The sequence below is a fragment of the Ascidiella aspersa genome, chromosome 2 (genome assembly GCF_963924565.1).
Source record: "Ascidiella aspersa chromosome 2, kaAscAspe10.2, whole genome shotgun sequence".
NCBI classification, from domain to species: domain Eukaryota; kingdom Metazoa; phylum Chordata; class Ascidiacea; order Phlebobranchia; family Ascidiidae; genus Ascidiella; species Ascidiella aspersa.
This window is the reverse complement of record NC_139448.1, coordinates 19,768,654-19,796,441: the sequence shown is the minus strand read 5'-3', so window position 1 is coordinate 19,796,441 and position 27,788 is coordinate 19,768,654. Positions and strand designations below refer to the sequence as shown.

The window sequence follows — 27,788 nt, the reverse complement described above, 5'->3', positions numbered from 1 at the left end:
TGACAAGGAAAAAAACATAGTTGGAACATGAAATTTTCACAACTGTTAAATACCCTCCCAAAGTTGTTTCTAATATAAAAAAAAATTGCCTAGGTTCTAAGGGGTGGTTTTTAGGGGGGCAAAACTGTCATTTTTTGTTAATTTTGGTTTTAAGCACTTTTCAGAGATAAAAAAATGTAAAAAAAATCTGATATATTTATGGATGATGGATACATGACATATACAATGCTAAGTAACAAAATTTTAAACCTTACCCCTGAACTTTTCATCCGGGGGGTCAAAATGCACAACACTTTAGGAAATTTCAATGATATATTTACACTAGAAGGAAATGACATAAACATCTGAAAATTTCACAAATGTTAGAGAACCATTTAAAGCTGATGTTAAAATAAACATTTTACCTCTTGAAAAAAAGGGGAGTAATTTAGGGGGGTAAAATTAAAATTCGGCCGTTTTTGTGTTTAGAGGTGTCTAAAAAACTAAAGAAAACATTGTTAAATAGTTTTCAATTACAAAGACAAATTATAGATTGCTCCTCAGGCCAATTTTGAACTTCAATTTAAAATAATTAACCTATGGGGGAAAACAACTAAACAAAAATATAGAAATTAAAGTGATTTCATTCATAGAATAAAAACTGGAAACAGAGTGGTGTACACTGCCTCCACAATTTTTCATTTCAATCTGCGGCGGTAAAATATGTTGTTTTGTAAAAGCAATAAGTTAATTTACTAAGAGAAGCCTCTTTTTAAAAGGCAAGTCGCACGCGCTTAGTTTCCCTGAGACAAGCCACTTCGCACAATGAATGTTGCACGCGCTGGACAAAAAAAGCACAGTAGGCAGCCAGACGCTTCGCGGCCAGAATAAAGCAAGTGATATGAACAAATTCAGCATTAAAGGTTTTCTGCCGCTAGGTTAGAGTATATAGCTGTAAAGAACTAAATCGATTACGTCACACTATTGACTTTTGTCCCCAATGAGAGGCGTACAGGGGTGCAAGAAAAAATTGTCAAATATTTTTTAATTATAAAGACAAGTTATAGGTTTGCTTCGCAGCCAAATTTATATTAAGACCACTGACAATCATTCTTGTAAAAGTGCACCATGTCCAACCTATACCACGCAACTTCGGGCCACATCCGCTTTTGCCTGCTAAAGCACCGAAACTGGAAGCACAACATTGGGAGTATATGGACACTGACAAATAAGACCCGTTGAAAGAATATAGAATAACTAAGGAATGACACCCTGGTAAAGTATAGTAGAACTGCGCTGTACCCCCCTGGTATAATATAGTAGAACCGCACCATACCCCCTGATATAATATAGTAGAATCGCGCTATACCCCCTGGAAAAATATGCAAAAACCGCACACCCTGTCTAGCTTTTAGTTGATTTAGGCTATTTCCGATATTAATCGGACGAATTTACAATTTTATTCGTTTAATGTTTTATTTTTATGTTAATGACAATTGCTGTAGGATAATAATGACTTCAATTGAACCTGGCTTGGGTAACTGGGGACTTAAAATACTGGACTTAGACTCCAGTTGTTTTTCAAATGACTTGACTGAGACTTAGTCATTTCAAAATGACTTGTTTACAACACTGCCTAAAACAATTAGCAGATTTTACATAAACCCGAAAAATAATTGATTTGTGTTCTGACTATCGTCAATGATGACGCAAGAACCTAATGCAGTATTTCACACAGCAATGCGTTGTTTATATTTACATATTTCTAATGGGTCGAATTTTGTCTAACAAGATATACGCAACAGGTATTTGTTTGAGCTTGACGCAAGCGTTTTTATGTGCTAAATGCATCAATTTTCGAAGTTAAACAACTTTTCTCACTAGGTTTTCACGACATGTAATAACTTTGTGGCGTCAGCTAAAAAAATCCTTGACCCACCCATGGTATGTATAAGTCTGTTATAATGTTGTTTCACGGGTAGGAATGCTTTTTCTTTGATTATCGCTGGGGTAAAGCTTGCTATATTTATTTGTTTAATGCGACCCTGTTGGCGCATGTGCGGGGCCAACCCTGGTCTACAGTCAGTTACAAGGTTTTATAAAGAAAAAACGTATTTTACTAAACTTTGGAAACGGTTAGTACAAACTTGTTAGTACGTACAAAAAGTTAGCAAACGGTAATAATATCGAAAAGTTGCTGTAATCGGCCCATGTTTCTAAGACAAGTTAAAAGCAACTTTCGTTAAAGAAATATTTCTACCACGCTATAAAAACAATTAAAGACCACGTTCAACAGATTCAGGAAGTTGAAGCTGTCGTTCGTTTTTTACGCGAGATACTTTTTCTTGCTGTTAGGAAATAATCTTTTTTGGCAATATAAGCATTTTTAAAACATAATCGAAAATTTTGCATAAAATAAAACTAGAATAAGCGTTATTTTTATCGAGTTTAATATTGGTGAAAAATTAAACGCAACTACAAACGTTCTTTTGGTCGGCGTTCTTTTGCTAATTTGAACAAAACCAATTACAAATTTAGCGGTGAGTTTAAGTTACCCTGCATGGCACTCCTAGTATGGCAGAGGTAGGGTTTCTAATATTTGGTTGATGTATACTAGAAATGTGGTGCTTGCTTCCTAGAAGAAAATGAAACCGGCTGAAACAACATTAGACATTTTTACGCAAACCAATAAAACTACAAGACACATTCAGCGAAACATTTCATACAGTTATTCTGTCCAAGCTAAATATGCTGAAAAAGAAGAAATGCGAAAGCAAGGTGTCCTTTCAAGGTGGCTCATGCCCGACATTACAATAAATCAAATAAAATCGATCTATACCGTATATGACAACATATATTGTTTGAAACAAATTCAATTATTTTGGTTTGGTAGCGACAAGAAAATGTTAAACCAGCGAGAAATAGTCGGAGTGAGCAAAGTTGCGCAAATGCATTCGAAAGGATACAGTGAGCAAGAAGAATGTAATCAACAATAATTACGAAGTTCGGAAAAGCAATAAATAGTGCACAACATTGAGGCCTAATACGCAATGCAAGTATTCCACAAAATGTGGTCACTTTGAGCGAATTACAGTCGAATCATTCGGGCTGGGATTTATATAAGTACAACATGAAGAAAGGAAACACGACAATGCTTTCCTCGTGTAAAAGTCACCTTTCAAGTTTGATCGGTTATCTACCGGCTTGAAAATTAAAAGAAGGATTTTAATGTATGATCTGTAGCGCAGGCGCAAACAAAAAATATTTTCTCACTGTTCGCGATGGATAACTAGTTGAGTAATCTCCTCAAAGAGATTGGAATAATTCTAGAATGAAGTATTAATCTAAAAAATAACACAAAAATATATAATAAACAAAACAGACTTTACAACGAGTATAAAATGCAACAATTCATAGGGCAAACCAATGCAACAATATAAACTTGTGTTACAAGAACCTTCGCACACATAATTGCTTAAAATCAAAATTCAGTATAATTGTCTGAGCTACAAGATTACGAACTAGTGGAATAACAATAAACATAGTCGTTACAAAGTGTTTGAGCTTAGGAACACGTGTAAGGAAACACCAATATTATGGTCGATTGAAGGCAGTTCATGCAGAGTAGACTTCATGATCTACATGTTAAGGGTGGTGTTGTCACCGATTGAAGCAGGGAAAAAATGATGTATAATTAAGGGCATCTTTCACCAAATCAACTTTTTCACCATGTATACGAAAGCTTGTAATACATCCAGTGAATGGCTGAAAGAACGACTTGTACAGACCGACGCCGCGTGGGTGATAATCGATGCCACCTAATACCGAAGTCATATGAATATAAAAATGTTCACCCTCAGGTTAAAGCAACAGTTACAAACCGGGTATTAACCGAGCTAATTAAAGGATTAGCGAGTTTGATAAATAAATAAATAGTATATATATATATATAGTCCTAATACATATATTGCTCACTTACCAAGCCAAACCATACCGTCGGTGTTCAGTTCACGAGTGTTACCAACTGCTGTTACCGTCTTTGGCATTCCGTTGTTGACTTGAAGTGTGGCAGTGTTAAACTTTCTAAAAAGGAAATAAAAAGTTTCAAAAATATAAAATTAACAACCAGGAAATTACGTTGAGGAAATAAATCGTCTAAAACAATTACAAGAAAATGGCAAAAAAATTGGTATGCCAAAAAATTGGTTTTAAAGCGTTACAGGGATATCGTCATTAATCAAAATAATAGCTGTAAACAAATATTTCGGGAGAACGTCTTATTAACCACGACATTTTATGTGCAAGAAGGGTTACCTTTCAACTGAAATGGTAGCGAGTGTCCCATCGTCGATTCGCTCATCGGATATAAGGTTAGTTGGACCCGATCCGAGGTTAAATCGCAAATGCAGCCGACCGTCGCTGATAACAATCGCCAGATAGTCACTGTTATCCACGGCCTTTCCAGCCAATAACAGAAGTCCGTGTCTAGCAGTTGTCTGAATTACTAATTCGTACGAGTTGTGTTTAGCCGCCCTGCTCCTGTCATCGTTAACAAAAAAAATTATAAATAAATAAATAAAGCAAGTGACATTTGTTACGATAAATTGGAAACGGTAGCAGCAAAGTGGACAGCTTTAGGAATTTGTTGCATGCTAGACTGGTGAGATACAATATTACGGTTGTGAATAGTTTCCAAACACAACAATGCAGAATTCAAAATGAAAAACGAAATATGTATACATAACAAGTGCGATGAATAGAACTAAAAAGCACATTTACAAAATAAATATCACATTCGCGACTTCAATAACCAGGCCAAGGGATCCACTAATGCTTCTATCTATTCTATGAAGCCGAGGGTGGATTAAAATACTAGATCGTTTGCATAAACATACCGATGCACGATTTGATAAATATTGCACTTTTAATTTAATATTTTTGAGACAGGTAGTATAATGTTTTTAACATTGTTACAGATCGTAAAGTGCTACAACAAACAGCGACAGTATTCTGCGTATCGCTGTTATTCTTCGCTAAATGTAGCAAAACCTCCAACAAAATTATTGAGAGTCTCAAAAATTTAAAGAAAAAAACAACAACATAGCACTGCAATAAACCAAAATATCCCCATGGGTTAAATAATTTGCACTGCCAATATAAGAGCGTCATTTACCAAAATTTTGCAAATTATGAGCGACTTTTTTTTTTAAAAAACAATAAAATCTGTTGTATAAATTGATAGCCTTGTAATAGGACTAGGCCAACGATTTTTCCATAAAACTCACTACAGCGTTTCTTGTATATTTATTAACATACTAACATTTTTGATCGGATATTTAACTGCACTACTTCGTATCTTAGTTATTTTTCTACTGCACTTAAAATGGCGGTGTTGTTGTAAAAATAGAAGTGTTGTTGTAAAAATAGAACTAATTGAAAAACTACACGTGGGGCACCTAATTATCAGGTGACTAAAGACATAGTTTAGCAAGCCTCGTAAGTCTGGGAGTGTAGATTTGACATGTACTAAACACCGAGGAATTAAAAAAATGTCAACATGCTATATGCTATATGATTTGAACGACGTTCAGAAACAAGCCTCACATTTGCGCAATCATCCTGTATAATAAAATAATAAAATATATATAATAAAATAATAAATATGTTTTTGAAATAAAAGAATGTCATATATAACTAATGTAACTAAAACAAATTGAATTTAATATAGAGGTACGAAATATCCATTGTAAAAAACAACAAAACTTAAATGTGTTCACCATAACAATACTTACTTAGGTAACCAGTTTATACTTTGTTCACTGGAAAATGGATAGCAAAAACGAAAACACATTTTGTTAGTATTTTTATCATGTTGGATTTGTACTTAACGCAGTAGTTTCCTTGAACGGTTTTAACAGAAATTAGTACCAATAGTTGTTCAATCTTTGAGTAAAGATTTGCTAATCTGGTCCTTAAATAAAATAAGACCAAGGGTGGCAAACTAGCGGCTCGTCAGCCGATGCGATAGAATAACTCTTAACTTAAGTTATATTTCACAGGACCCTGAAATCCCACTCTATGTCTTAAAACCATATTTCTCAAAATAAGATAATAACAGCATACAAATATTAGTACGCCATCATTTATCTGTACTCTGCAAAAAGTACATTAGCACATTATAAGTTTGAATATAAAAAACCCGCAACGCTAAAATGGAAAGCTATCTACACTGTCCATAATCGTCGTTCGTTTAAAAGCTAAAAGTTTGCCATGGAGCAGAATGTGGGTAAACTTTATGCTAACTCAGTCTGATAAGCAAGGGCATGATTTCCCCCTCTTATAATTATGACAATTTCGTTTCTCATTATTAGTATACACGATAGTAATTACTCTGTACTTGAACAGTCATGTTAAATCACCATAAAACAGCAAATTGAACTGAATTTATTTCCACGCCTTTTTGCGTAACAACATTAATTTTTGACCACCTGAATTGTACGAGTTAACTGCGATGGTATGAGTTTTTTAACATAATGCAATTTTAAACCCAAAACTCGATATAGTTGTGGATGTTGTATGCTAAAAATAAAAAAATAGACTTTTTACGTATGTACTTTTCGAAAAAAATATGAACCGACTTGGTGCATCAATTTCTGCGATTTGTTAGTGAGTGGCGCATCGAACCCTTTTTTCTCTCTATACGACTGTGAAGTTGCATTTCAGATAACTAACTGTCGTATCTATGGTCTTACTTCCTTCGCGATTGTTTTATATATATATTACATAAATGTTTTTTTACTTAATTAATGTTGAACTAAAAGTAACATAACGGTAACAAATGTATGCAATATGAAACCTACAGCCTAATGTTTAGTACTATTGTAAATATATTTTGCTAATACGATTAACAAAAACTTTACGTACAGAGAACGTTCATTCTATTACAAAACATACCTATGAACTCTATTATTTTTTTAAATTTATTCTTATGCCCTTATATTTATATTCACGTTGTCGTTCTTGTGTATGCGAATAAATTTTACCGCGAATCGTTTCCACATTTAGGAGGCGTACCTGCGAGCCGCAGCGCCCAGTATGAAACAAAAAAACAATTTTACAGCGTAATTGCCTCATAAATTTATTTAAAAAAATTGTGAAAACGATTGGCGTGAAGGTAACCTTTTCTGGTGGGTAACGTTTATCTAACTTCAAAAGGTATGTGTGGGGGAAGGAAAATAATTCCCAAGTCGGTAAGGACTTAGGGCTTAGGCTTTTGGTCTGTGACTAGTTGGCCCCAACTGTATTTGACTGTCATATAAATACAAAACTATTGTGTTGAAAGCCTTGGTATCATGCGGCAGCGTAACTAACTTTTTTTTGCCTACAATCCTGTTCGAAAAAAAGGTTATTAAAATATTTAAGCAACAAAATACTTACTTATCCTTTACTGCATTTCTGTACATAGCCTTTGTTTTGCCATTAAAGCGAACCGCTGGGGAGGCCTGGTCGCTCAGCACAGAGTCTGGGTCGCGTATGTTGGATGCTTCTGTACAAAACAAATGAAGTCCAAAATAGCTAAAAAGTTTCATGAAATGATTTACTGACAAGTTTAAATGAGCCTACTTTGGTCGCATCTTGAGCCCACATATCCTGCAGCACATGCACAATTGAATTGTGCGCCTCGGGGATAGCAAGTGCCTCCATTTTCGCACGGTAGATGGTAACAAGCGTGCGCGTTGAATGCTTGTACGTTGTAGTGAGTTACGTTGGCGTCCAACCTCAACGGCCACGAAATGCCGTTCACCTCAAACTTTTAGAAAAAAAGTAAAAATAATTATTTGAAAATTTATTTTAAATAGGTTATTTTGGTTTGTTAGCCGTTTACGCTTACAACATCGTAACGGAGGATTTTCAATTATCGTATCGGGACTTTTTTGTTTTAAGTTTATCATGCAATAAAAAAATGGTGTTAGACGGCTGCTATTATTACCCAAAATATGTGTATTGGTATCAGACTAAAATGCGAAGTTTTGGACATTCCATATTGAAATATCTTATCCTTACACCACTTTTATCTCCAACGCTTGCATACCAGTATTTGCAGAAAAATACCTTTTGAAGCGACCCAACTAAACCAGTTGTAATTCCGGATTCTTTGGGGAGCTTTGAATAATCGGGGACTCCTCCCAGATATAAAGGCTGGTCAATGTTTAACTGAGAGTGTTCTTTCTAAAAACACAACATAAATATTAATATTTGTATTGCTCCTTTAAAATTGTATTAAAGTATTTTTTTATTTACAACTTTAAGGCACATCGCCAAATAAACTGGTCTAAACAAGATATAAAGAGATTTTTTACCTTGTGTTTCCAATACCATAAACGCTGACAAGTGGGAGAAAAGAAGAAAACATTATACGTTAAGCCAATATATCAATGTATTAAGCAACCGACTTTAAAAACTTACAAAATTCCATATTTCAAACTTTAAAAACTTACAATTTACATATCTATATAAAAATATTTGTTTGTATGTATTAAAAAACATATAATAGGACTAGGTCAGCATCTTTCTAATAACACTAAAGCATTGTTAAAACTAAAAAAAAAAATGATAAACCTCTACCTTATAATCAGATAAGAAATAGCCCTTTTAACTAGATTATGTGTTACCAGCAGAATTTGATTCAACTAGTTTTATCGAACTTTTAAAATGCCGTACAATTTGCACTTATATAGCATTCATAAACAGTGAACAGAACAATATGATTTTCCACACTTTACGAACAACATAGATCAAGCACATATCCGGCAAACCTTGTTTTTCACTTTTGGCATTGCTTTCTGTCAGTTTCAAATAAAAAACAAAAAACAAAAATCTTAACAGCTGCAATAGCTTGCATAAGACTTTAGGTGATTTCAGATTAACCTACACACAACCCCGTACACCAGCGGTTTTGGTAATTGGCAATAATTAAATAAACTAACAACGCTTATATCAAACTAGATGTCGTAACGGAATTAAGATAGAGGGAGATGTAATTCAGTGTTTCCAAAACTAAGAGTCGCGACTCCTTAGGAGGTCCCACGAGTAGGGCTACTCTTGGTATATTGATTCGAATTGTATTTTTTCTAAAACTATAAGAATGCAGTCCTCCACTGAGTTGAACATTACTAGAAATGCGTGCAGAAACAGACAACAAAAATAGTTCGATAAGCCTGTAGCAGTGGTTCCAAAAGCTTTTTTTAGCTAGCGACAGTCTAATAAAATAAAACAAAATCGCAGCACTCTTTCCCCAAACAACAACATCATAATTGACAATTGCACTTAATACACGGAAAAGCAATACATATCTTAATATTATCAGTTTTATAATGGATAGTGTGCATTCAAGTGTCATATGCTTGGCTGAATGTCAATTTGTAATATTAGTAGATAAATCTTCCAAACTTACATTACAAAGCGTTTTGCGGTACACTTCATAACTCTCGAGGCACACTAGTGTGCCGCGTCACACAGTTTAAGAATTACTGACCTAAAGGGTCGCGAAAAGCTATACTTAATTTATTGGGGTCACAGACCAAATTTTTGGTAAACCATGAAGTATTTTGTCAGCTAAAATTCATTGCGGCTCACCGAAGCCTTTCGGAGCTTGGCTTTGACCCGCGACTAGGAAAAGTTACCGACCCCTGAATTAACGTAAAAAGATTGTACGACACTAACAAATCAATGTTTTTATTAAAGATTACCGGAGATTCCCCTGAGGCAGGGCTCCCGCCGTCCACAGTCATCTGTCCGTGTCTTAAATTCCTAGACACTTGCGCCACATGCCACTCGTTTAAAGCTATCGTGGTCGTACTCCTGAAATTAAAACATGATTAAAAAAACGGTAAAAAACAATTTTTATGAAAAAACAATGTTGGTTCAGACGAAATAGTCAGAATATCAAAGGCCATACTGAAGTAGGTAATAACATTTTGATCGTTTCGTATAGCTCTTTATTCATTATCAACGATGTACGTTCATTAATTTAAATTACGCGAAATAGTCGCTATGGTATTGTTACTAAAAATTATAGAACTTCACCTTATTTGGGCTATTCCTTGTCCGAGGTCGTAGAGAAACACCAAGTAGCCTTGGTTCAGGTTGAGAGCCACAAAATCGCGTCTTCCCGCCATTGACTGTTTCTTTTGTCCATTGTAAAATATTAAACCTGGAGGTATGGGAAACATGTGATGGTTGCCGGGCGCATTTCTTTTGGTTTGCAGGGACATTTATATCAAAAATAGATAAAAAGTGGAACGAAAAATAACTGACTTTAAGTTACTTTTTTGGTTATGCAGGGAAAAATGCATGGAAAGCAAGAAAATATTAGGATATTTAAACTTTTGGTATTAAGAAAAGATAACTTTTGGTATTAAGAAAGATATGACTGTTTATACGCAATGTCTAAACTTAAGGGCAAAAATTTGCGCCTACCGTTTGGCTGGCTGGAGTAAAACCACACTTTAATATTGAAGGAAGACGACACATCGCTGTCGGCTAGACTTTTGTATTGAACGTACGAGTCCTCGGCAAAAGCAGGCATGAAATCAGGTCCTACCATGCTTAAATTTTCTCCTGAAACATAAGTAACTGATATGTATTACCACAACATTTACATGGAATGCCAACATTTACCTATTAAAAACAAACAGAGTTATTAAAGAAACCGTTACAAAAAAGTCAACAAATATATAGGATCAACTACAACAAGGTTACTAAGATAACCAACCGTCCATGCATAGCGTGCCGGTTTTTCCAATAGGACACAGGCATTTGTAACCGTCACCCCCTTTGTCAATAACGCAGGTCGACGAAAAGTGACAATTATGTCCGACACATGGATCAAGTCGCTCCTTTACTGTCCGTTGTTCACACATTGAACCTAACCAAAAACGAAATATACATATCAATAGAGTCGACACCTTTCTAGTCAAAAATGCTCACCTTGCCAGCCCCTCTTACAAACACATTTGTTTGTAAAGACGTTGTTTTGATTGCTTATAAAGCAGCTGGCGGAGTTCCTACACTTGTTTGGAAAACAAGGCGAAGAACCGCATTCCGCAATCCTAAAAAGATAAATATTTTGCATTACAATTAACAACTTTTATGAGGGTTCAAACTAGCAAACACTTATTTTAGGATTTGCATTTCTTTTTCTACCTGTGCGATTGAATAGTGCAATTTAACCCGAGTGGCGTTTCATCAAGTGACGTGTTGTAAATGCAACCGGTCAAACCCTTGTTCACTCCGGTTTGCTTGCGAATCCTACAAAATAATACAGATATTTGGGAGCAAGCCAACCTTTGCACTTAAATAGGGCAAACAATTAAACAAAATTAAAGACTAGGCAAAAATCCACTAGAAATTCAGAATTAATTTTCATTGCAAACTGAAATATAAATACATTAGTAGTTAGCCTTTTAAAAAGTCAGAAAACTGTTTTTCCTGAAATTAAGTTTATTTTCAACGCATTTAAAATCTATTATTAACAAGCCCATTGAATAAACACTATTAGTAGTGTCACCTTTCGTTGTTTTCGTATCCTCCAATAAATACGTGCGAGTTAAGGTTTACCACACTTGGTAGACCGGGGGAGGAGCCCTCCACCGGGTTGTAGTCGTCGATCTGTCACAAAAATAATGAACACAAATAAAACAATTTTACTGTTAAAAAGGGTTGGTACAACTTTTATACAAGTTAAAAAAATAACAAAGGTTAAAAAAAAACTAAAACAACTTGATTGAAAAACACATACTGCAGTTAAGCCAAGAATGGCATCATTACTTCTGACAAAAAGTTTACTTACTTTATTTATTTATTTAAGAGTAATGTGAATTTGAATAGAAATATTTTTGGATCTTATACGATATGGAAAATAAGATCAACTAATCGTGTTCGACCGGTGCAACACACCTAGTCACTCTCTGCACCATGACCCGATCAAAGATAAAATAAGTGCGCATATCTTAAAACAAATTGCACTGGTTTAGTACCAGTTGTCAACAATTTTAAATTGAGGTGGGAAATGGTAATTGAACATAAACTTGAGGTGGCTATGGCCCCATGCCTCTCATAATGGTACCTGCAGAAAACCTTCTCTTCTGTTGCGTCTTGCAAATATTTTGTGCCAATTCGCGTCGTCGACTTTCTTTTTGTGCCTTAGCACAAACGGCCCAGTACCGGTGTCAAATCTACAAACGGTACGTCCGATCAATTAAATGACACAAAACATTGTGTTAAAGTTTTTCGAGTAATTTTCCCAAATGGTTAATCAGTGATTCCCGACGTTGGCGGTACGCCACCCTGTGGGTGTTAAGGAGGTATAAGGGGTGTTGTGAGTGTTTTCTTCATTTGGATTTTTTGACTTGTTCTATAAGTAAAAAGGGTATATGGGCCGAAAATTGTACTGCCTTTAACTACAGATTCTTGAACTTTTAATTTATAGAACCTCGCGCCCTCTATGCCATAATATGTTTCATAGCCCAAATGATCAGCTATATTCAGATAGTGTTTTTAGATATATATAAAAAAATAGGTTTATACAGTAAATATGCAAAAAATATAGTTTGGATGAATGGCTTTGTGGAATTTCCCTTTACAACACTGTACAGTGTGTATAGGAGTATTTTGCCATATTTAGGTTACTGAAACTTAAAAAACTAATATTAATTGAGAGAATAGATTGGTGATTACAATGGAACCCGATTAAAAAGGACAGCGGCCATAAGACCGAAATTAGAACAACATCAATGTTAAAACAAATACCCTAACAAATTCATGGAATTCAAATATTTCAAACCCGCCTTATGGGTAAGTAATCCCGGGAGAGAAAGGCTCAAACTAAGGCACCAAAACACCAACATCAAAATGACTGATGCCAGACAGGTTTTACCCAATTGGCCCATATCGGGTCTGAGCAGTTTTGAGCATTACTTTGTACATTTAAACCTTAATGCAATGTATTTAGTTATTATTCCCATAGGTTTCTTGTTCAAACGATTTCAACTCTTATTGTGTCTTAGTATTAATGCATCTGCATATTTGGTTTTATTATGTGTTGGTCTTAATACAATGGTATTATAAATTATTCTGCTTTAAATATTGTTAATTTGTAGATTTTATTATTGAATAAATGAGAACAAAGTTGTTGTTTTTCCCTTCATGCCCCCTTGTAATCCCTTCACGCCCCCAGTTTAAATACATTTTTCAGATAAAATAGCAAATAGATTATTGACATAAAACAAGATATAATAGGTTTGTTGGTTCATATGCTTTCAACAAAAACCTCCACTTTAATAACAACCTGAATTCAACGAAGCCCTTGTTAACACCTAGTGAGATGAAATCACTGTTTGTGTTGCCAGCGTAGAAAAGCAAACCATCAGAATCAAATGAACGAAACCGCATTACAATGGTAGTTGATGTGGCAGAATCCATTTTCGCAAATTTTGCATAAGATGCTCCCCCAAACTGGGGAATAGTCCATTGAACGCCTAAAATAGGGATAATTTTTTAACAATTTTAAGCTTTTTTACAAACAACATTAGGGTTTTGTAGTTTAAATACCTTCTTGGTATACTATAGGTGGAACTGAAGGGCCTTCATCTAAAATAAAAGTAAAAAAATTTATAGGCAAGTACAGGTTTCTGTTAATTGGTAGTAAGTGCAACCAGTTAATGAATAGCAAAACAAGCCAAGGTATTTCACGCTGTTATTGGGATGCATAAATGCAAACAGTTCAGGCATCAAACAACACGGATGTGTGTAAAACTCAAACACAGTGCATCACCATTTATCATTTATAAAACAAGAATGCACACCATTGTGGTGGTAAAACTTAAAAAACTGTGAATGGTGAACCTTACACAATCACTACGTTTTTTGCGCTTTGGTGATGTAAATACAACTTCTTTTTCAATGAAGATCACACATCAAAGTTTAACAAACTCACTCTCAACCTTAAACACAGAAAGTTTACTCATGTATACATTAAACACAACCAGTCAGGAAATACACTCACACACAAAGCTTTGCCATGTATACTTAAATAAATATATATCTACTTACAAATTTGTTTGTACTTTGGTATTGGAACATTAAAAACGTCCATGGGATCCGCAGCATCCTCCGTTGATGTATATGGCCAATCATGAGCAATATCAGTCTGCCCCCCTAATAGAACCAATTGGCATTTATGCAAACCTCTTATTTTCATTTAACTATCAGCAGAAAGGAACACAATTTCACTCAAGATGTGAGATATCTGTTCACCAAATAGTTTCAAATATGTGTTTACCAGTTTTGTTCTGTCTAGTTATATTATTTTTGCAAGATCGTACTAATTTGAGATTTACCATAAATTAGTACAAATGATATATAAAGTTATAAACACACATTTGCAGTATTTTCTCTTAGACAATTTTGATGTCTTTCTTGCAATACACTGCTGTAGCCTCATTCAAATTACTAATTGGTCGTAATATAATTAATTTGTGTTTTGCAATGAAAGGTGAGAAAAGCTAACCACAGCAGCCGCAGCAAGCAAGCAAAATTAAAAACCGAAAGCTTTATTCTAAATGAGCAAAAATTTACTATGAGGCAACTATATTATGTTATTTTTTAATGTCTAGACAAAAACTAAAGACCAAAGAATATTTCTATTGTTTAATTTAAAAAATTAGTTTGCAATTAATAACAGTTTAAAGCAATCAATTGTGCTTTTTTGTATAAGTGCAATAAAAATAAATATTGCGCATGCCAGTTTTTTTGCAATAAACATGTAGTTGTGCAAATATTTGGCAAACAAATAGCTCAATTTTTCCTATTTACTATGTCACAGATTTTAAATATCAGTTTGCAACAGCCACAAACCTACTGCAACGCAAATGTAACCCACCACACTCCACACCAACTACACATCTCAGAAGAGCAATTATATGCCATAGCCAAATAAAAAAATCCCTATCAAATTTCAAATTAGAACTAACTAACACACTAAGTACAGAAAAGTAAGATTGGTTTTTAAGCAAGCCACAAAAGCAAGGTTAGCTTTCTTATATAACCCCAGGCAAAGCACATGCTAAATTAAATTTACAAGAAGCAGAGACTATGAAGGCATATGTTAGTCAACACATGAAGCAGATGCAATATAGCAATGGTTAGTCTTATGCAATGCAAAACCTCAAGTACAGCTAAACTGATAACACACACGGAAGAAAACATATATGGCTTTATTTAGAATGAAATGATTTTAACTCAAGAAATTAGACCTGATGCTATTATTTGCAAATTGTGAAACAGATCTGAAACAATTAAACAAAAAACACTACTTACAAAAAGCTAATTGAACTTTTTTGCATTACAATACATTCATATTTTTTTACAAAATTAAACTTGAACACAATTGCTTGTAAGATAAACTGCCTTTGCCAGATCTTTTATAAAAGAATGTTTTAAGTTTATTATGTATAAAATTGTTTGTATATATATCAGATAACTATCAATCACACAAAATATATCTTATCTGGCCAAACAAAATAAATATTATATATGAATATAACATTTTTGATTCAGTAGAGCTTGGTTGGTAATGATATAACACTAAATTATTAAAATAGCTTACGAAAAGTAACCTATATTAAATTGACAAACATGCAGTCACAACATACTTAAAATTACTTGTATAGAAATTGAATAATTGAAACAAACTATTTGTTTAAATTACATGAAAGGTGCAAGAACTTTGCCACAACATTTGGGCACTTTTATTGAGAAACATAATTACAAAAACTAAGGATAAAAATGTGGAATTCTCAACTAATATTCAAAATTGGTTTGAGCTATGCCAAAAACTCAAGTTAAAATTAAATTGTTTTTAACAAGTATGTTCTACTGAAAGTATCAATGCTGGTCCACCAACATATTAAGCAAAAATAGGATGGAAAATAATAACTATGAAATATCCCAATACAAAACACAAGACAAAAATAAATCAGATTTTTTTAAGTGCAGCACCCAACAGATCACTGCATCTGTCTAACACCATGCCTTTTCAAACAGTACCTGTTTGTCTATTTATGTGAAAAGCATTTGAATTGTTCGTCAGTTGATTAAGTACGGTTTCAATGTCAACAGGGTTAGTTCCAGGGGTAACAGACAATTCAAATGACACAATTAGGCCCTTTTTTGGAAACCAGAAGCTCCACGGTTGTCGCTGAAATGATTTAATACTAAACGCATTGACTTTTCCATGTAGAGACTGGTCAGCAGCTAATTTCATAACCTATTCAAAACAGTACCAAAATTATATTAAAAAATTCCTAAAACAACACAATCATAATTATGACACTGACCTTCAAGTTTATCACATTACTGTATTCTGCAAAAATCTCTGATGTTGGATCCTCTAGGTCTGATGTGTACGTGAGAGTATCACCGTCAATTTTGTAGAACTCAGCAGTACCATTAAAGAGTAAAGGAGCTGAATAGAAGCAAAATATTAAAAAAATGACATTGGAAGATTTTCAACATAAAAATGTCCAACACCCCAAAAATACCATCAAACACCAAAACAACAATGACGAGTACAGGCACCTCACCCATCAACTGCAAAGTGATGGATAGTTTCAAAAGCAAAGCAAGACCTTTTGAAGATATATGACTATTGACGAACTATGCAATGTAAAAAGTAAAAATGGACAACAATTGTGACGACTATGGCATGTGTGCATTATTATACAATGATAACGGCAATAAAAAATGTAAGGTAAGGTTAGGTTACAAGTCCAATAAATGCCAGAGAGCTTGTAAGGCAAGAAAAAATGTTTAAAAATATTAAAATTAGTTATATATTAAAAACAGAATGTAAAATTAGGTGATCTTAGGGTACAGTGGAAATATGTAAGTGTTTAATAAGATCAGTAAAAATTTATTTAGAAAGGGCTTTTATTAATATTATTTAATTTTTGGTTTTAATTGTATTTAAAGGCTATTCTTAAAATCATCTTACCTTCTGTAGGTTTCCTTTGATCATTTGTTGTAGTAATCACATTTTCTGGTTTCTGTAAAAAAAATAATTCATTTAATATAAATAAAAACATTGCTGTAACTATGCAAAGAAAAAAATAATACATAATATAATAATATTTAAATACATTGGTAGATAATTGTAATCCAGATCCAGTTTCACAATCCTCATCGTCTCCAATACAGCCATCAGATCCGCTTGATTCTTAAAAAACAATAATAAAACTATAGAAACAAGAGTTTAAAACATTCACTGATAAATAAACCTAGCATGTGTTACCTGGTACTTCTGATGGAGTTGCCACGTTGGGCTCACTTGATGGTTTTGGCTTGGTGACTGGTTTAGGCTCAGTTGATGGCTCTGGTTCTGCAACTGTGTTTCGTCTAGTGTATGAATTGTCTTCCGTAACTGGTTCAGGTTCAGGTTCAGGGGAACCTTCTGGTTCTGTATATGCTGTTGGTTCAATGGATGTACTAGGCTCTGTAAATGTTTTCTGTTTGGTGAATAGTTCTGATTCTTTAAATGGTTTAGGTTTAATTGATGAAAGCAGGTCTGATACTGCGTTTTGCTCAGTGGTGTGCTTGGAATAAGTAGTCTGTGGGTTAAATGTTGGTTCTGGTTCTGGCTTGGTAGAGAGTGAGGCTGGCACCATTTTAGTTGTCATGCCACCTTCTTGTGACATTATGTGTTCAACTGTAGATGTATAAGCAATTGGCCTTGTTATTATTTGAGGGTGATTGACAGAAATATATGTGGGTGTAACTTGACTAGTTGTTACAACTGGCTCAGGCATAGAATAAGTTGTCAATTGACTGTCTGTCATTCTGGTAGATGGTTGCGGTGAATCAGTTCCTAATGGTTCCGATTTTTCTAATGGAAGAGTTTTTGCTAAAAATAAAAGTAAAACAACTGCCTTAATAAGATGCCCAAAAGAAAATGCTTAGCATTTATATGAAGTCATACAAACGTTTTATAACACATAAAACACCACAAACATTCCACATTTACCACATGTGCCTTCAGATACAATTGTAACATCCACGCCTTGTTTGCATGTGATTACTCTCATCTGACATTCATTTGGGTATGTTATTCCATTACTTCCACAAACCTGTAAAACAACATTCTGTTATATAAAATTTATAACTTTCCAAATAGATAAGATAAGACAAGATATCAACAGAGAACCATAAAATGGCTATAAGTCAGCTAACCCTGAAACTATGAAATATTGAAAATAAAAGTAAACAAGACTGAAGGCAAACAATAAAGACAGAACATGATCAATATATAATTAATAAAAAAGCTAGAAATATAAGTACATCCAATCGTTATGCCAACAGCACACTACAGAAAGAAAGAGTCAGCAAATACAGACATAACAGTTTTCATTTAACTGAAGTAAAAGAATATATATTTCATCTTCATGAATTTTACCTGAAATAGAAATACTACCGGTAGGGATTTGTTTGCTATATTATTGACAATGTTTGCAAAATAATGATTACTTTAATTTGCAAAGTTTGTTGGATCAAGATGTCCTGTTGAGAAAATTGGCAAATGTTTGTTTTGGAGTTTGGGGTGTGGGTTGTTATGGTGTTGATAATTTTCTATGTTCTAAGAGTAAAAATTAGATGAGAGTCAATATATATTTTCCAAAGACATAACTCAGTGTGACATTGACATAAGATTATAATAAATTAAAGAGAGTCACAGTGTCTAGTAAAAGACTTGAATTTTTTTGTTTAAAGTTTTAACAGGGATTGGTAAACCTTTTAGCAGGTGAGATTTTAAAGAGACCCATGAAGTGAAAGATTTTTGTGCGAGAATGCCAGAGTATGTGAAACCAGACAAAAAGATAACGATATGACTGTGCTCTTTAAAGCTATTCCAACAGCTAAATTCATTTTGCTTTGGTTCTTTAAAGCAGGTACACTATCAAAAAGAGCAGAAAATACATGTCAGTGTGCTGAATGTGGCTTGCAAGCAGCGCTTTCACACCTCTAATTGATAATCTATCAATAGCGTATCACTAATATGATAGTTACATATACAGTTCCAAGACGCAACAGCAAAAAAGCGTGACAAAATATAGAAACTTACACTGCTTTCACCAAATGAATTACATGATGTAAGAATAGGACATCTGCATTCATATGTTCCATCTATTGCAACACATTCTTGTCCTGCTCTACAACTCAATTCGCTACATGACGTAGGTGTAGATGTAACTAAAACATGAATTTTACAGATTAAATACCCACTAATTTAGTTATACAAAAAATGACTAATGGATAGTGTGTTAGTTGCACACAAGCACAATATTAGCATAAAAAATATCAGGTTGGTTGAACAACAAAAGTAACTAATCAATCTTTAGGAATGTTACCTATACATACAAACCCAATATTACCCAATATTAATTCTTAAATAGATTAAATAAAAATGAAGTAAATTATTCATTCAGTACCGTAAGGCCGTTCCCTTAATCTTAACTAAATACAAGTAATAACAACACAAAAGCAAATAAAAAACTACTGTTTGAAGTGGCATAGAGGATTACAGCCATGACATTATAAAATTACAAAAACAGGACATGATAAAATAAAGCATGTATTTTTAAAAGTGGTTAATAACTAAATTTATGTTTGAATTAATTTTTTTAAAACAAAACCTTATAAAGATTAAAAACAAAAAATTGTAAATTAGGATACAGGTCAAGCTTTCAGATATCGTGTGTCACAATACCCTTTTATAAAATAATAATTTATCTATGTCATGGTGGATAAAAACATTAATTTTGCATTTACATGGAAAAGACAATTGTGCATTAGAAAGTAAAATAAGAAGTAGAATAATTAAAAAATAGACAACCATTACGTGCTCTATGTCAGTGGCTCCCAACCACTTTTCAAGGCGACACAAAAATTAAGAAAACATCAAACGAGGTAAATATCGCGACCCAAGCTCTGGTGAGGAGCGGATAATTGTTTACTACTTGTTAATCAAAAAATAAGCATGCTGGTCTGTGATGACGCGCTGAGCACCAAAAATGTGTTTAAATTTTAAACAGTAAAAGTTGGCAAAATTCAACGTTTGGAGGGGCATGGCCTGCTGGTACATACCCTTCCACTAAATCCCCAATAAATCACAGTAAATAGTGTTACTCCATAAAGATGAACGAGCTTGGTGATCTGTAACCAGCATTTTTTACTATTTCGCATAATTTGGTCATCTATAATTGCAAATCACCCCCGTTTCCTAATGGAAAGGCAATTTTTTTGGTTTAATAGCAATGACGTTGTGGCTATAAATCTTGTTGTTCAACAATATTCTTTTTAGATTGTAGGTGGCAACATAGCCAGGGTGAAACCAGGATTTTTGTGGGGGCATTTTTAAAGATGACTTCACCCAACGTGATACTGCGGACCTCACAGAAGCCTTATGGTCCAAACTTTGGCGCATTTAGCACATAAAAAAAGCTTTGCTTAAAACATAATTTGAAAGAAATATCACCGCGGTTCACTAGCGGCATGCGTTTTTTCAACCAGTTTTATGTGGCTTTAACGTTCAGGTTGTATTTAAGTTTTTTAGGATATACAGCGTAAATTTTTGTGTTCTCAAATTTTTGCCGTGCAAACAATTTTCGATTGTTTTAAAATTTTCAATGTGTAAAACCGTTTTGTGAAAACTTGCCAGCATAAACAGCTCACTGCAGTTTGCTACATCATAAGTCAACAGATTTTAGAAACTTGGCATTTATTTGAAAAGTCCTAAGAGAGTCATCGCATATACTCATAGAAAAAAAAGTTTTCTCTTAAGAAGAAAAAATAATCTTTCTATGAGAAAGAACGGAGCCATGAATGCGTGTCTCAAGGGAAAAACGACCTTAGCAATTTTCACTTTAGAAGGGTCACGGGATAAAGCCTAATTGCATCTTACAGTATATGTTTACCTATGCAAAATTTAGACAGAGTTCAAAATTTTACGTATAATGCACGGTTTACCAGTAAAAAATTTTCACTTTTAAACGGGTATCAGATTTTTTATGCTGGACACTGTTTAGTACAGGGGATTACGTATTGGCTTGGATATCACGCAAGTTGAACAAATACAGCTACCACACAGGTCGCCTTCACAACTTGATTAAGCATTAGGAAACTTAAATATCATACAACAAACCTACTAAGAATAATTTGATAGTGATTTAGGTCAAAGCTAATGGCTGCTTAGAGGGTGAAAAGTTAGGCAGATTCGCAAAATATCTGTTTATTGCAATGGTTTGAAAGCAATTTTTATGTTTAAGCCGTATTTTTTACGTTAGACGCAGCAGGATATTGGGATTACATATTTGCTTCAATATCACGCATCCCTGAGATTCAAATTATGAGTAGGTGCTGTGAAAATTGCCAAAATATCGGTATTTTTACTGAATATTTTTTGTACTGAATATATTTTTAGGAAAATAACAGAAAGAGAAAGTGTCGTGTACCTTACATAGATATGCGTCAGTCATATGTTTTCAAATGTAAATTTACCAGAATTTTAAAAACGGTACTTGCCATTAACAGCTAAAAACATATGACTAACATATATCTATAGAAGATACACGACAAGAGAACAAAATATTGTCTTACAGTTATGTTTTACAATAAGGGACAAAAAATAGATAAAAACAACTTTGTTTTCCTGTTTTAATACTATTTTCTTAAGACAATATTTGCTGCCCAACAACTGTTTGCAGCTTTACCTGGTCAATATAATGTATAAATTGGATACCTTAGCCTGGTTTGTTGCATAGAAGAAAATATTTAAAATTGATTTGTTAAACAACATTACTGGTTGTACTACATTTAATTATCAACATAGCTGTGGACCTACCTAATCAAACATAGCTCTGGACCTACCTAAAAACATTTCTTTAATTGCAAACACAATAAAAACACATTTTTCACCTTCCTCGCACATTTCATTTGTGATCCATGTCAAATTATCACCTTGTCCACAGTGTGTGCACTTGCCACCAAACACATTGTCTTTACATGAACATCTTCCAGTCATTTGGTCACAATCATCTCTTGTTGAACCAAGAGGATTGCAATTGCATGCTGTTCGAATAAAACAAAAAAATGATTTTTTTATTGGTAAAATGTAACTTGTTCTCCTGAGTTAATAAAATCTATATCTATAACACCATTAGTTTTATAACTAACTATAAACTAAAAAAACACATACCCATGCAGCCAGATATTTTTCCATTGGCAACTGCATGGAAATTCCAAAAGCCAGGTTGGCAACGATCACATTTCAACCCCTCAATGCCAGGACGACAAACGCATTGACCATTGTTGGGGTGGCAAGTAGCTTCAAATGACCCAAATTCATTGCAAGCACATTTTTCTACACAAACGTATAGGAATTAAGAGTGGAAATGGTGCATAGAAAGAAAAGGGTGTTTTAAAGTTACCTGGGCATCCAGCCTGTTGTAAACCTTTAGCAGTAGTTTCTCCATCCTGACAACAACCATATGCGCTGCTAACACAAGCGGCTGTGGAATAAAAATAAATGTATGTTAGATTCTCTTGAAGAATATTTAAATATAATTTATGTGATGAATTAATACCTTTGCATGGTCCTGCCGCAGAAACTTTTATCAGTTTTTGTTTTTCACATTGAGATTTAAGTAATTCACATGCATTCAAATATGTTATCCCATCAGTTCCACAGACAGCAACAGCAGATCTAAATCACGAAACAAGTTAAATCAAACAGTAACAAACACACTAAAATATTTAACCAAAAATACATGTTGGAGCAGTTGATGTTGCACGAACAACGGGAATCCTCATCATCCATAGTTGTGTTACATGTTGCACCATATTGACAATTGCAATTGCCTGATTCCGTACCAGAACCTTCCATCGTTTCATCCTCCCCAGAATGTATTGCCGTATCTAGAACATGAGATTTACCTTGTTTCAATAAATTCTGTAATAAAAATTTGCATCTATAAATTTTATCATAAAATTACCACATGGACCAGTGTGTTGTATAGTGATATCCGATCGAGATCTGCAACTGGAAATCAGCATCTCACACCTGTTGCTATATGTTACATCATCTGAACCACAAACTGGTGACATTGCTTCAACGCACTAGAAAAAAAGGAGACAAATTTCAATACCATTGTAGTCATATTTGTAAAACTATAGGGATTATGAACTTACCATTGTAGGACAGACGCAAGTAGCACCTTGCGAATTAACCTCACATTGTGCTCCAGGCCAACACTTAACTCCATCACATTTGCTGGCTGTAATTGCAAAAACCTGTTAGTCTGTTTTATAATATTAGAAAACACTATTAAAAGTTAAAAAAAATGTTTTTTGAGGTATACGACGTAATGGCATTTCTCTTAACTTGCTTGTAAATTATTATTTCATTGGCTTGTAAATGTATATCTTAGGATCAAAGTCGAAACACGAAGTAAAAAAATGATAAAAATATGTTGATAATTTTGAATACTATTCATTTAAATTTGGCGCACCGGTTAGGACGCACTGACTTTATGTATAATTATACAAATATATGTGTTCAAAGGGAACATTAAAAAAGCATGGCCATTTAAGGTATTCTTACTACAAGGTCCATCATGTATAATGTCCAGACTGCTTCCAGACATACAATTGTATCTATGAACTTCACATGAACTTCTGTAAAACACGAACAATATGCACCATCACATAAGAGTACTTTTAAAAAGGCTAAAAAATAATTTTATCGTTACCTGAATGTTTCGTTATCAGTTGTGCACACAGGTTTATAAACATTGCTGCAAGTGATGCAATCACACGTTGGGTTTCCATTAATTATGACACAAAATTGTCCTTCACCATTGCACCCACCAAAAGTATCACAAGGGTTTACAGGAATATCTGCGAAATAAATAATTTTAAATATACATTATATTAGTAAAGCCTGTTGCTACCAGGCATGGTAATATAAATCAAAAGACATATGTTGGGAGACTTCGGTATAGCGGTTGGTGTGCAACCTGCCAATACTCTTCGAAAGCTTCTGAGTCACCCCAAAGACCCCATCAGTTCCTTTGACCAACGAGGTGTGGTATATTCAATCCCCCGTGCGGATTGTAATTTGGTCTATATCGGCGAGACCGGAAGGTCATTCAAGACTCGCCGAAAAGAACACCAAAGGGACGTGGCAAATAACGACGCAAAGAAGTCTGCACTCTCATACCATGCTGTTTCCCGAAGCCACCAAATTGATTTTGGTGGCGCTTCAATAATAGCACGTGAATCAGACTACAGGAAAATATTATTTTTGGAATCGTGGAACATCCATAAGAAGGGTAACACCATGAACGTCAAAACTGACGTGATGCTTTCTGCATGCTACAAGCAACTGCTGAAGGACTAGAGGCAGTCTCTAATTATTTTCTTATCGTTTCGTTGCTCGCGTTTATTTCTGCTTTTTTCCCTTTTTTGCTTTCCATTTATTGTACGAGCGTTAAGTGTCATTCACCCTGACGAAGGCGGCTTGTATAGGTTGCCGAAATGTTGGTTAACAATTACAATTACCAGAGGAGCTGTTTTTGATTTATATTAGTAAAGCCTATTTAATAAAAAGATTTCAGCAAAGAATATTCAACTAATTAAACAAGAAATGACATACCTTTTACTGTACAGATTCCAGTAAGCAAGATATAAATTGTTTTAAAAACAGATAAAGCAATATTATTTATGAAATAATATTTGCTGACATGAAATATACAAATATAAACCAAAAAATATGAAGCAATCCCACACATACAAAATGTGAACACATTCATGTCAATATTTATCTTGTTGCAAACAAAATATAGCAATTTGTTAATTGCGATATTAATTATTACTATAGAAAACAGAAACATCTAAATTACCAAAGCAAACATCTTTGAAGGTCAGCACAGAAGTTGTACTGCAAGAAAAATATCTTGCAGCTTGTCGATTATGGAACACTTGGTCGTTTTTGACACCATCACTTGCTAATTTGCATGCATGAGTTACCGGAAGGATATCACCATTTCCAACTTGGTCACAAGAACAGGATGGTATGAAGTCCAAACCCGATTTAGTGATATGACACATTGCCCCGTACTCACATTGTAGACTTAAACAAACATCTATTAAAATATTTTTTTATTTGTTAAGTCTTTGCTGAAATCAACTAGTTTCCAGGGCAGCGGAGTCGGAGTCAATGAATTAATTTTAGCTGGAGTCAAATTAGGGACACAAGTAAGACTAAGTGAGAATTTTACAGTCCTGAACTTGACATGTGCACTACCAAATTTACAGCTATGTAAATTGCCGAAGGGTCGTACATTAACTTAGGTTGTTTTTAACCGACTCATTAGCCCTGCTAGTTTGCACTGAAGAAACAGGTTTTAGACAAATAAATGTTGAACACTGCGTTAATACTATTGCAAGTAAAATATAATTTGCAAACTAAAAGTCGATTCTACTTAACCTTAGTATTTAGGCACCAGGTAACAAAAAACATTCAGGCTACCTTCAACAAAGAAATCATCTTTTGGGTATCTAGAGGCAACAATGCTAACCCCAAATGTGGTTGCAGCTGCAAAAACAGCACCATTACTGGGTTCGAATAATCTGTTAAACATCCAGCTATTGGCGGATTCAGGAGCATCATTTATTCCTATTGGCTGTTGAGCTGTAGATGCATAAGCCCTATAAAAGTAAAAATTGAAAAATCGGTATTTGACATCTTGATAAATACAGAAAACTAACAGTTTTACATAAAAATTAAATGCCAACCTAAAAAGAAGAATAACACTTCCTATCCTGGAAGCAGTAATTTTGAACTCGCCCAGAGTCCTGCTATCGATATCCTGAAAGGCCTTTCGTTGCAGATCCTGCAAAAACAAATCTTATTAAATTGACAACTTACTTTTAAATACATAGAGCTATTTATGTAGCCATTTACTCAAAAAAAGCATAAGAGTTATAGCACTACACAATTTAAAACACATAAAAAACATTTAAAAATTTAGACACATGTATTACGACCTTATTAACTGCCATTTCGAAATTGCTGATAAAAGATTGAAATTCTTCACTTTGTGGTACACAATCGCCTGGACAATTCATTGAAGATTGTATTGCTACTGAACCGCGAACTGTTGTCATTCCTGTATTAAACAAAAACATACATTACGGTACAGCAACTGTTAAAAAGTGGTATAAACTTACGTTTTTTATCTGGACATCTTCCTTTTGTCAACACAGTTATTTTTTTGCCAAGTTTACAGGAATATCTACAAAAAATAAGAGGACAATTTTTAATAGTTTTCGTTTTACAAATGATTTAAAGTAATAAGTTTGATTGATTAAACTATTTTCAATCAAAATTGACTAGTGTGTAATGTCAAATATAGATAGTTGTTTAAAGAGTAAGCACAATCAAAATATGGTATAGTACCTTCTTTGCGCACATTGTGATTCATATGTATTTCCGTCAGAGCCACAAACCAGTTGTTCTTTACCCATACAGTTAATGTCATCACAGCAAAGAGGTTGATCAAACTCATCAAAGGAGCAAACTCCTGTACAACTTGATTCAAATTTGTCCGAAGTTGAATTAAAAGTGGTGCAAGGATCTAGTTAAGGTAATTTTTTTTTATAGTAAACCTGCGGTACTGTATAACTTATAAGCCTGGTGTAAATTAGTTAGATGAATAGAAACATATGTTTCGACTTGCACAGACATCCTTAGTTATTAAAATTTCATTATACTTTTTTGTACAGAACTTACCACAGGCGGAGTTGCGCACAACAGTTATTATTTTGTTCTTGTTACATGCCTGCCTCTGCATGTGGCACAATGAACGATGAGTAAGTCCGTCAGATCCGCACAACGGAGTGATTGGAGAATCGTCACAAATCGGGCAGACGCAAGATGGCGCGCTTGAGCCATCTGGTTGAACTCGAACAACGCAAACTGCCGCATTGCCGCAAGTTACGTTGACACATATACCTTCGTCCAGAACAGGGGCTGAACAAATAATAGATTTTTGCTTAAAAAATGCGCAGACAGGTGAACGTTTGCCTAATTAAGGATATCGGGTACTTTAACTGCAATCAACGCTATTTGTGAATTAAAATTAATTTGGGTGTTTACTTCCATTTAAAAAAACGTTAAGAACACGCGTTCGCAGACAAAATGTTAACTTAAAAGCATTTTATAATTCAACTTTATAATAATATATACCTGTTACATAAATAAAAATACTGAATCAATTGTGAAACACAGTGAAAACAACACGTCAGTTATATCAACAACAGAGTGAATAAAGTGGTTACTAGATCCTAATATCGAAGTAAACAATTCACTAAAATTTGGTACAAATGCACGCGATAAATAAACTTTCAAAAAGCTACAATTACTACTCTGTAAAAACGTCAAATCAAGTAACAAGATGTTTTCTTATATTGCGGTCACTAAGGCTGTTTCCATTTATAAGCAATTCGTATAACCATATTTAAAAAGATAAAAGGAAATATTTTATGTACAAAACTCTTAGGTTGGGCAAAAAAGACACTTTTAAAAAAGTCATATAAGGCTAATAAGATAAGTAATATATGTTAGTTAGGGCAAATACAATTTTGCCACGTGGATTAAACTTGACGAAAATGGCAGGAAAGTCTGGAAATTTACTCTG

The 27,788-nt window shown here is 34.0% G+C and overlaps 1 protein-coding gene across 3 annotated transcripts in view; it reads right to left on the bottom strand.

Moving 5' to 3' along the window:
• Positions 1–2,635: 2,635 nt before the first annotated feature.
• Positions 2,636–27,788, bottom strand: part of LOC146164243 (agrin-like) — a 37,570-nt gene continuing 12,417 nt past the window's right edge. For 2 of the 3 annotated variants that reach the window (XM_083382545.1, XM_083382546.1), the window contains 40 exons: positions 26,882–27,121; positions 26,549–26,726; positions 26,320–26,384; positions 26,137–26,258; positions 25,885–25,982; positions 25,619–25,797; positions 24,990–25,232; positions 23,838–23,985; positions 23,690–23,763; positions 23,278–23,363; positions 23,082–23,205; positions 22,857–23,004; positions 22,674–22,792; positions 22,518–22,598; positions 22,286–22,450; positions 22,006–22,158; positions 19,154–19,281; positions 18,059–18,161; positions 17,330–17,938; positions 17,178–17,254; positions 17,033–17,084; positions 16,377–16,504; positions 16,087–16,306; positions 14,092–14,196; positions 13,591–13,629; positions 13,328–13,517; positions 12,107–12,215; positions 11,549–11,649; positions 11,185–11,289; positions 10,969–11,090; positions 10,754–10,906; positions 10,459–10,599; positions 10,066–10,192; positions 9,729–9,840; positions 8,092–8,208; positions 7,603–7,789; positions 7,417–7,525; positions 4,294–4,518; positions 3,959–4,062; positions 2,636–3,797 (listed from right to left, as the gene is read on the bottom strand). In XM_083382545.1, the coding sequence (XP_083238671.1) occupies positions 3,640–3,797; positions 3,959–4,062; positions 4,294–4,518; positions 7,417–7,525; positions 7,603–7,789; positions 8,092–8,208; positions 9,729–9,840; positions 10,066–10,192; positions 10,459–10,599; positions 10,754–10,906; positions 10,969–11,090; positions 11,185–11,289; positions 11,549–11,649; positions 12,107–12,215; positions 13,328–13,517; positions 13,591–13,629; positions 14,092–14,196; positions 16,087–16,306; positions 16,377–16,504; positions 17,033–17,084; positions 17,178–17,254; positions 17,330–17,938; positions 18,059–18,161; positions 19,154–19,281; positions 22,006–22,158; positions 22,286–22,450; positions 22,518–22,598; positions 22,674–22,792; positions 22,857–23,004; positions 23,082–23,205; positions 23,278–23,363; positions 23,690–23,763; positions 23,838–23,985; positions 24,990–25,232; positions 25,619–25,797; positions 25,885–25,982; positions 26,137–26,258; positions 26,320–26,384; positions 26,549–26,726; positions 26,882–27,121 (5,744 nt within the window). In that variant the 3' untranslated portion in view covers positions 2,636–3,639. The remainder of the gene's footprint in view (positions 3,798–3,958; positions 4,063–4,293; positions 4,519–7,416; positions 7,526–7,602; positions 7,790–8,091; positions 8,209–9,728; positions 9,841–10,065; positions 10,193–10,458; positions 10,600–10,753; positions 10,907–10,968; positions 11,091–11,184; positions 11,290–11,548; positions 11,650–12,106; positions 12,216–13,327; positions 13,518–13,590; positions 13,630–14,091; positions 14,197–16,086; positions 16,307–16,376; positions 16,505–17,032; positions 17,085–17,177; positions 17,255–17,329; positions 17,939–18,058; positions 18,162–19,153; positions 19,282–22,005; positions 22,159–22,285; positions 22,451–22,517; positions 22,599–22,673; positions 22,793–22,856; positions 23,005–23,081; positions 23,206–23,277; positions 23,364–23,689; positions 23,764–23,837; positions 23,986–24,989; positions 25,233–25,618; positions 25,798–25,884; positions 25,983–26,136; positions 26,259–26,319; positions 26,385–26,548; positions 26,727–26,881; positions 27,122–27,788) is intronic. The other variant, XM_083382547.1, reaches the window with a different exon arrangement.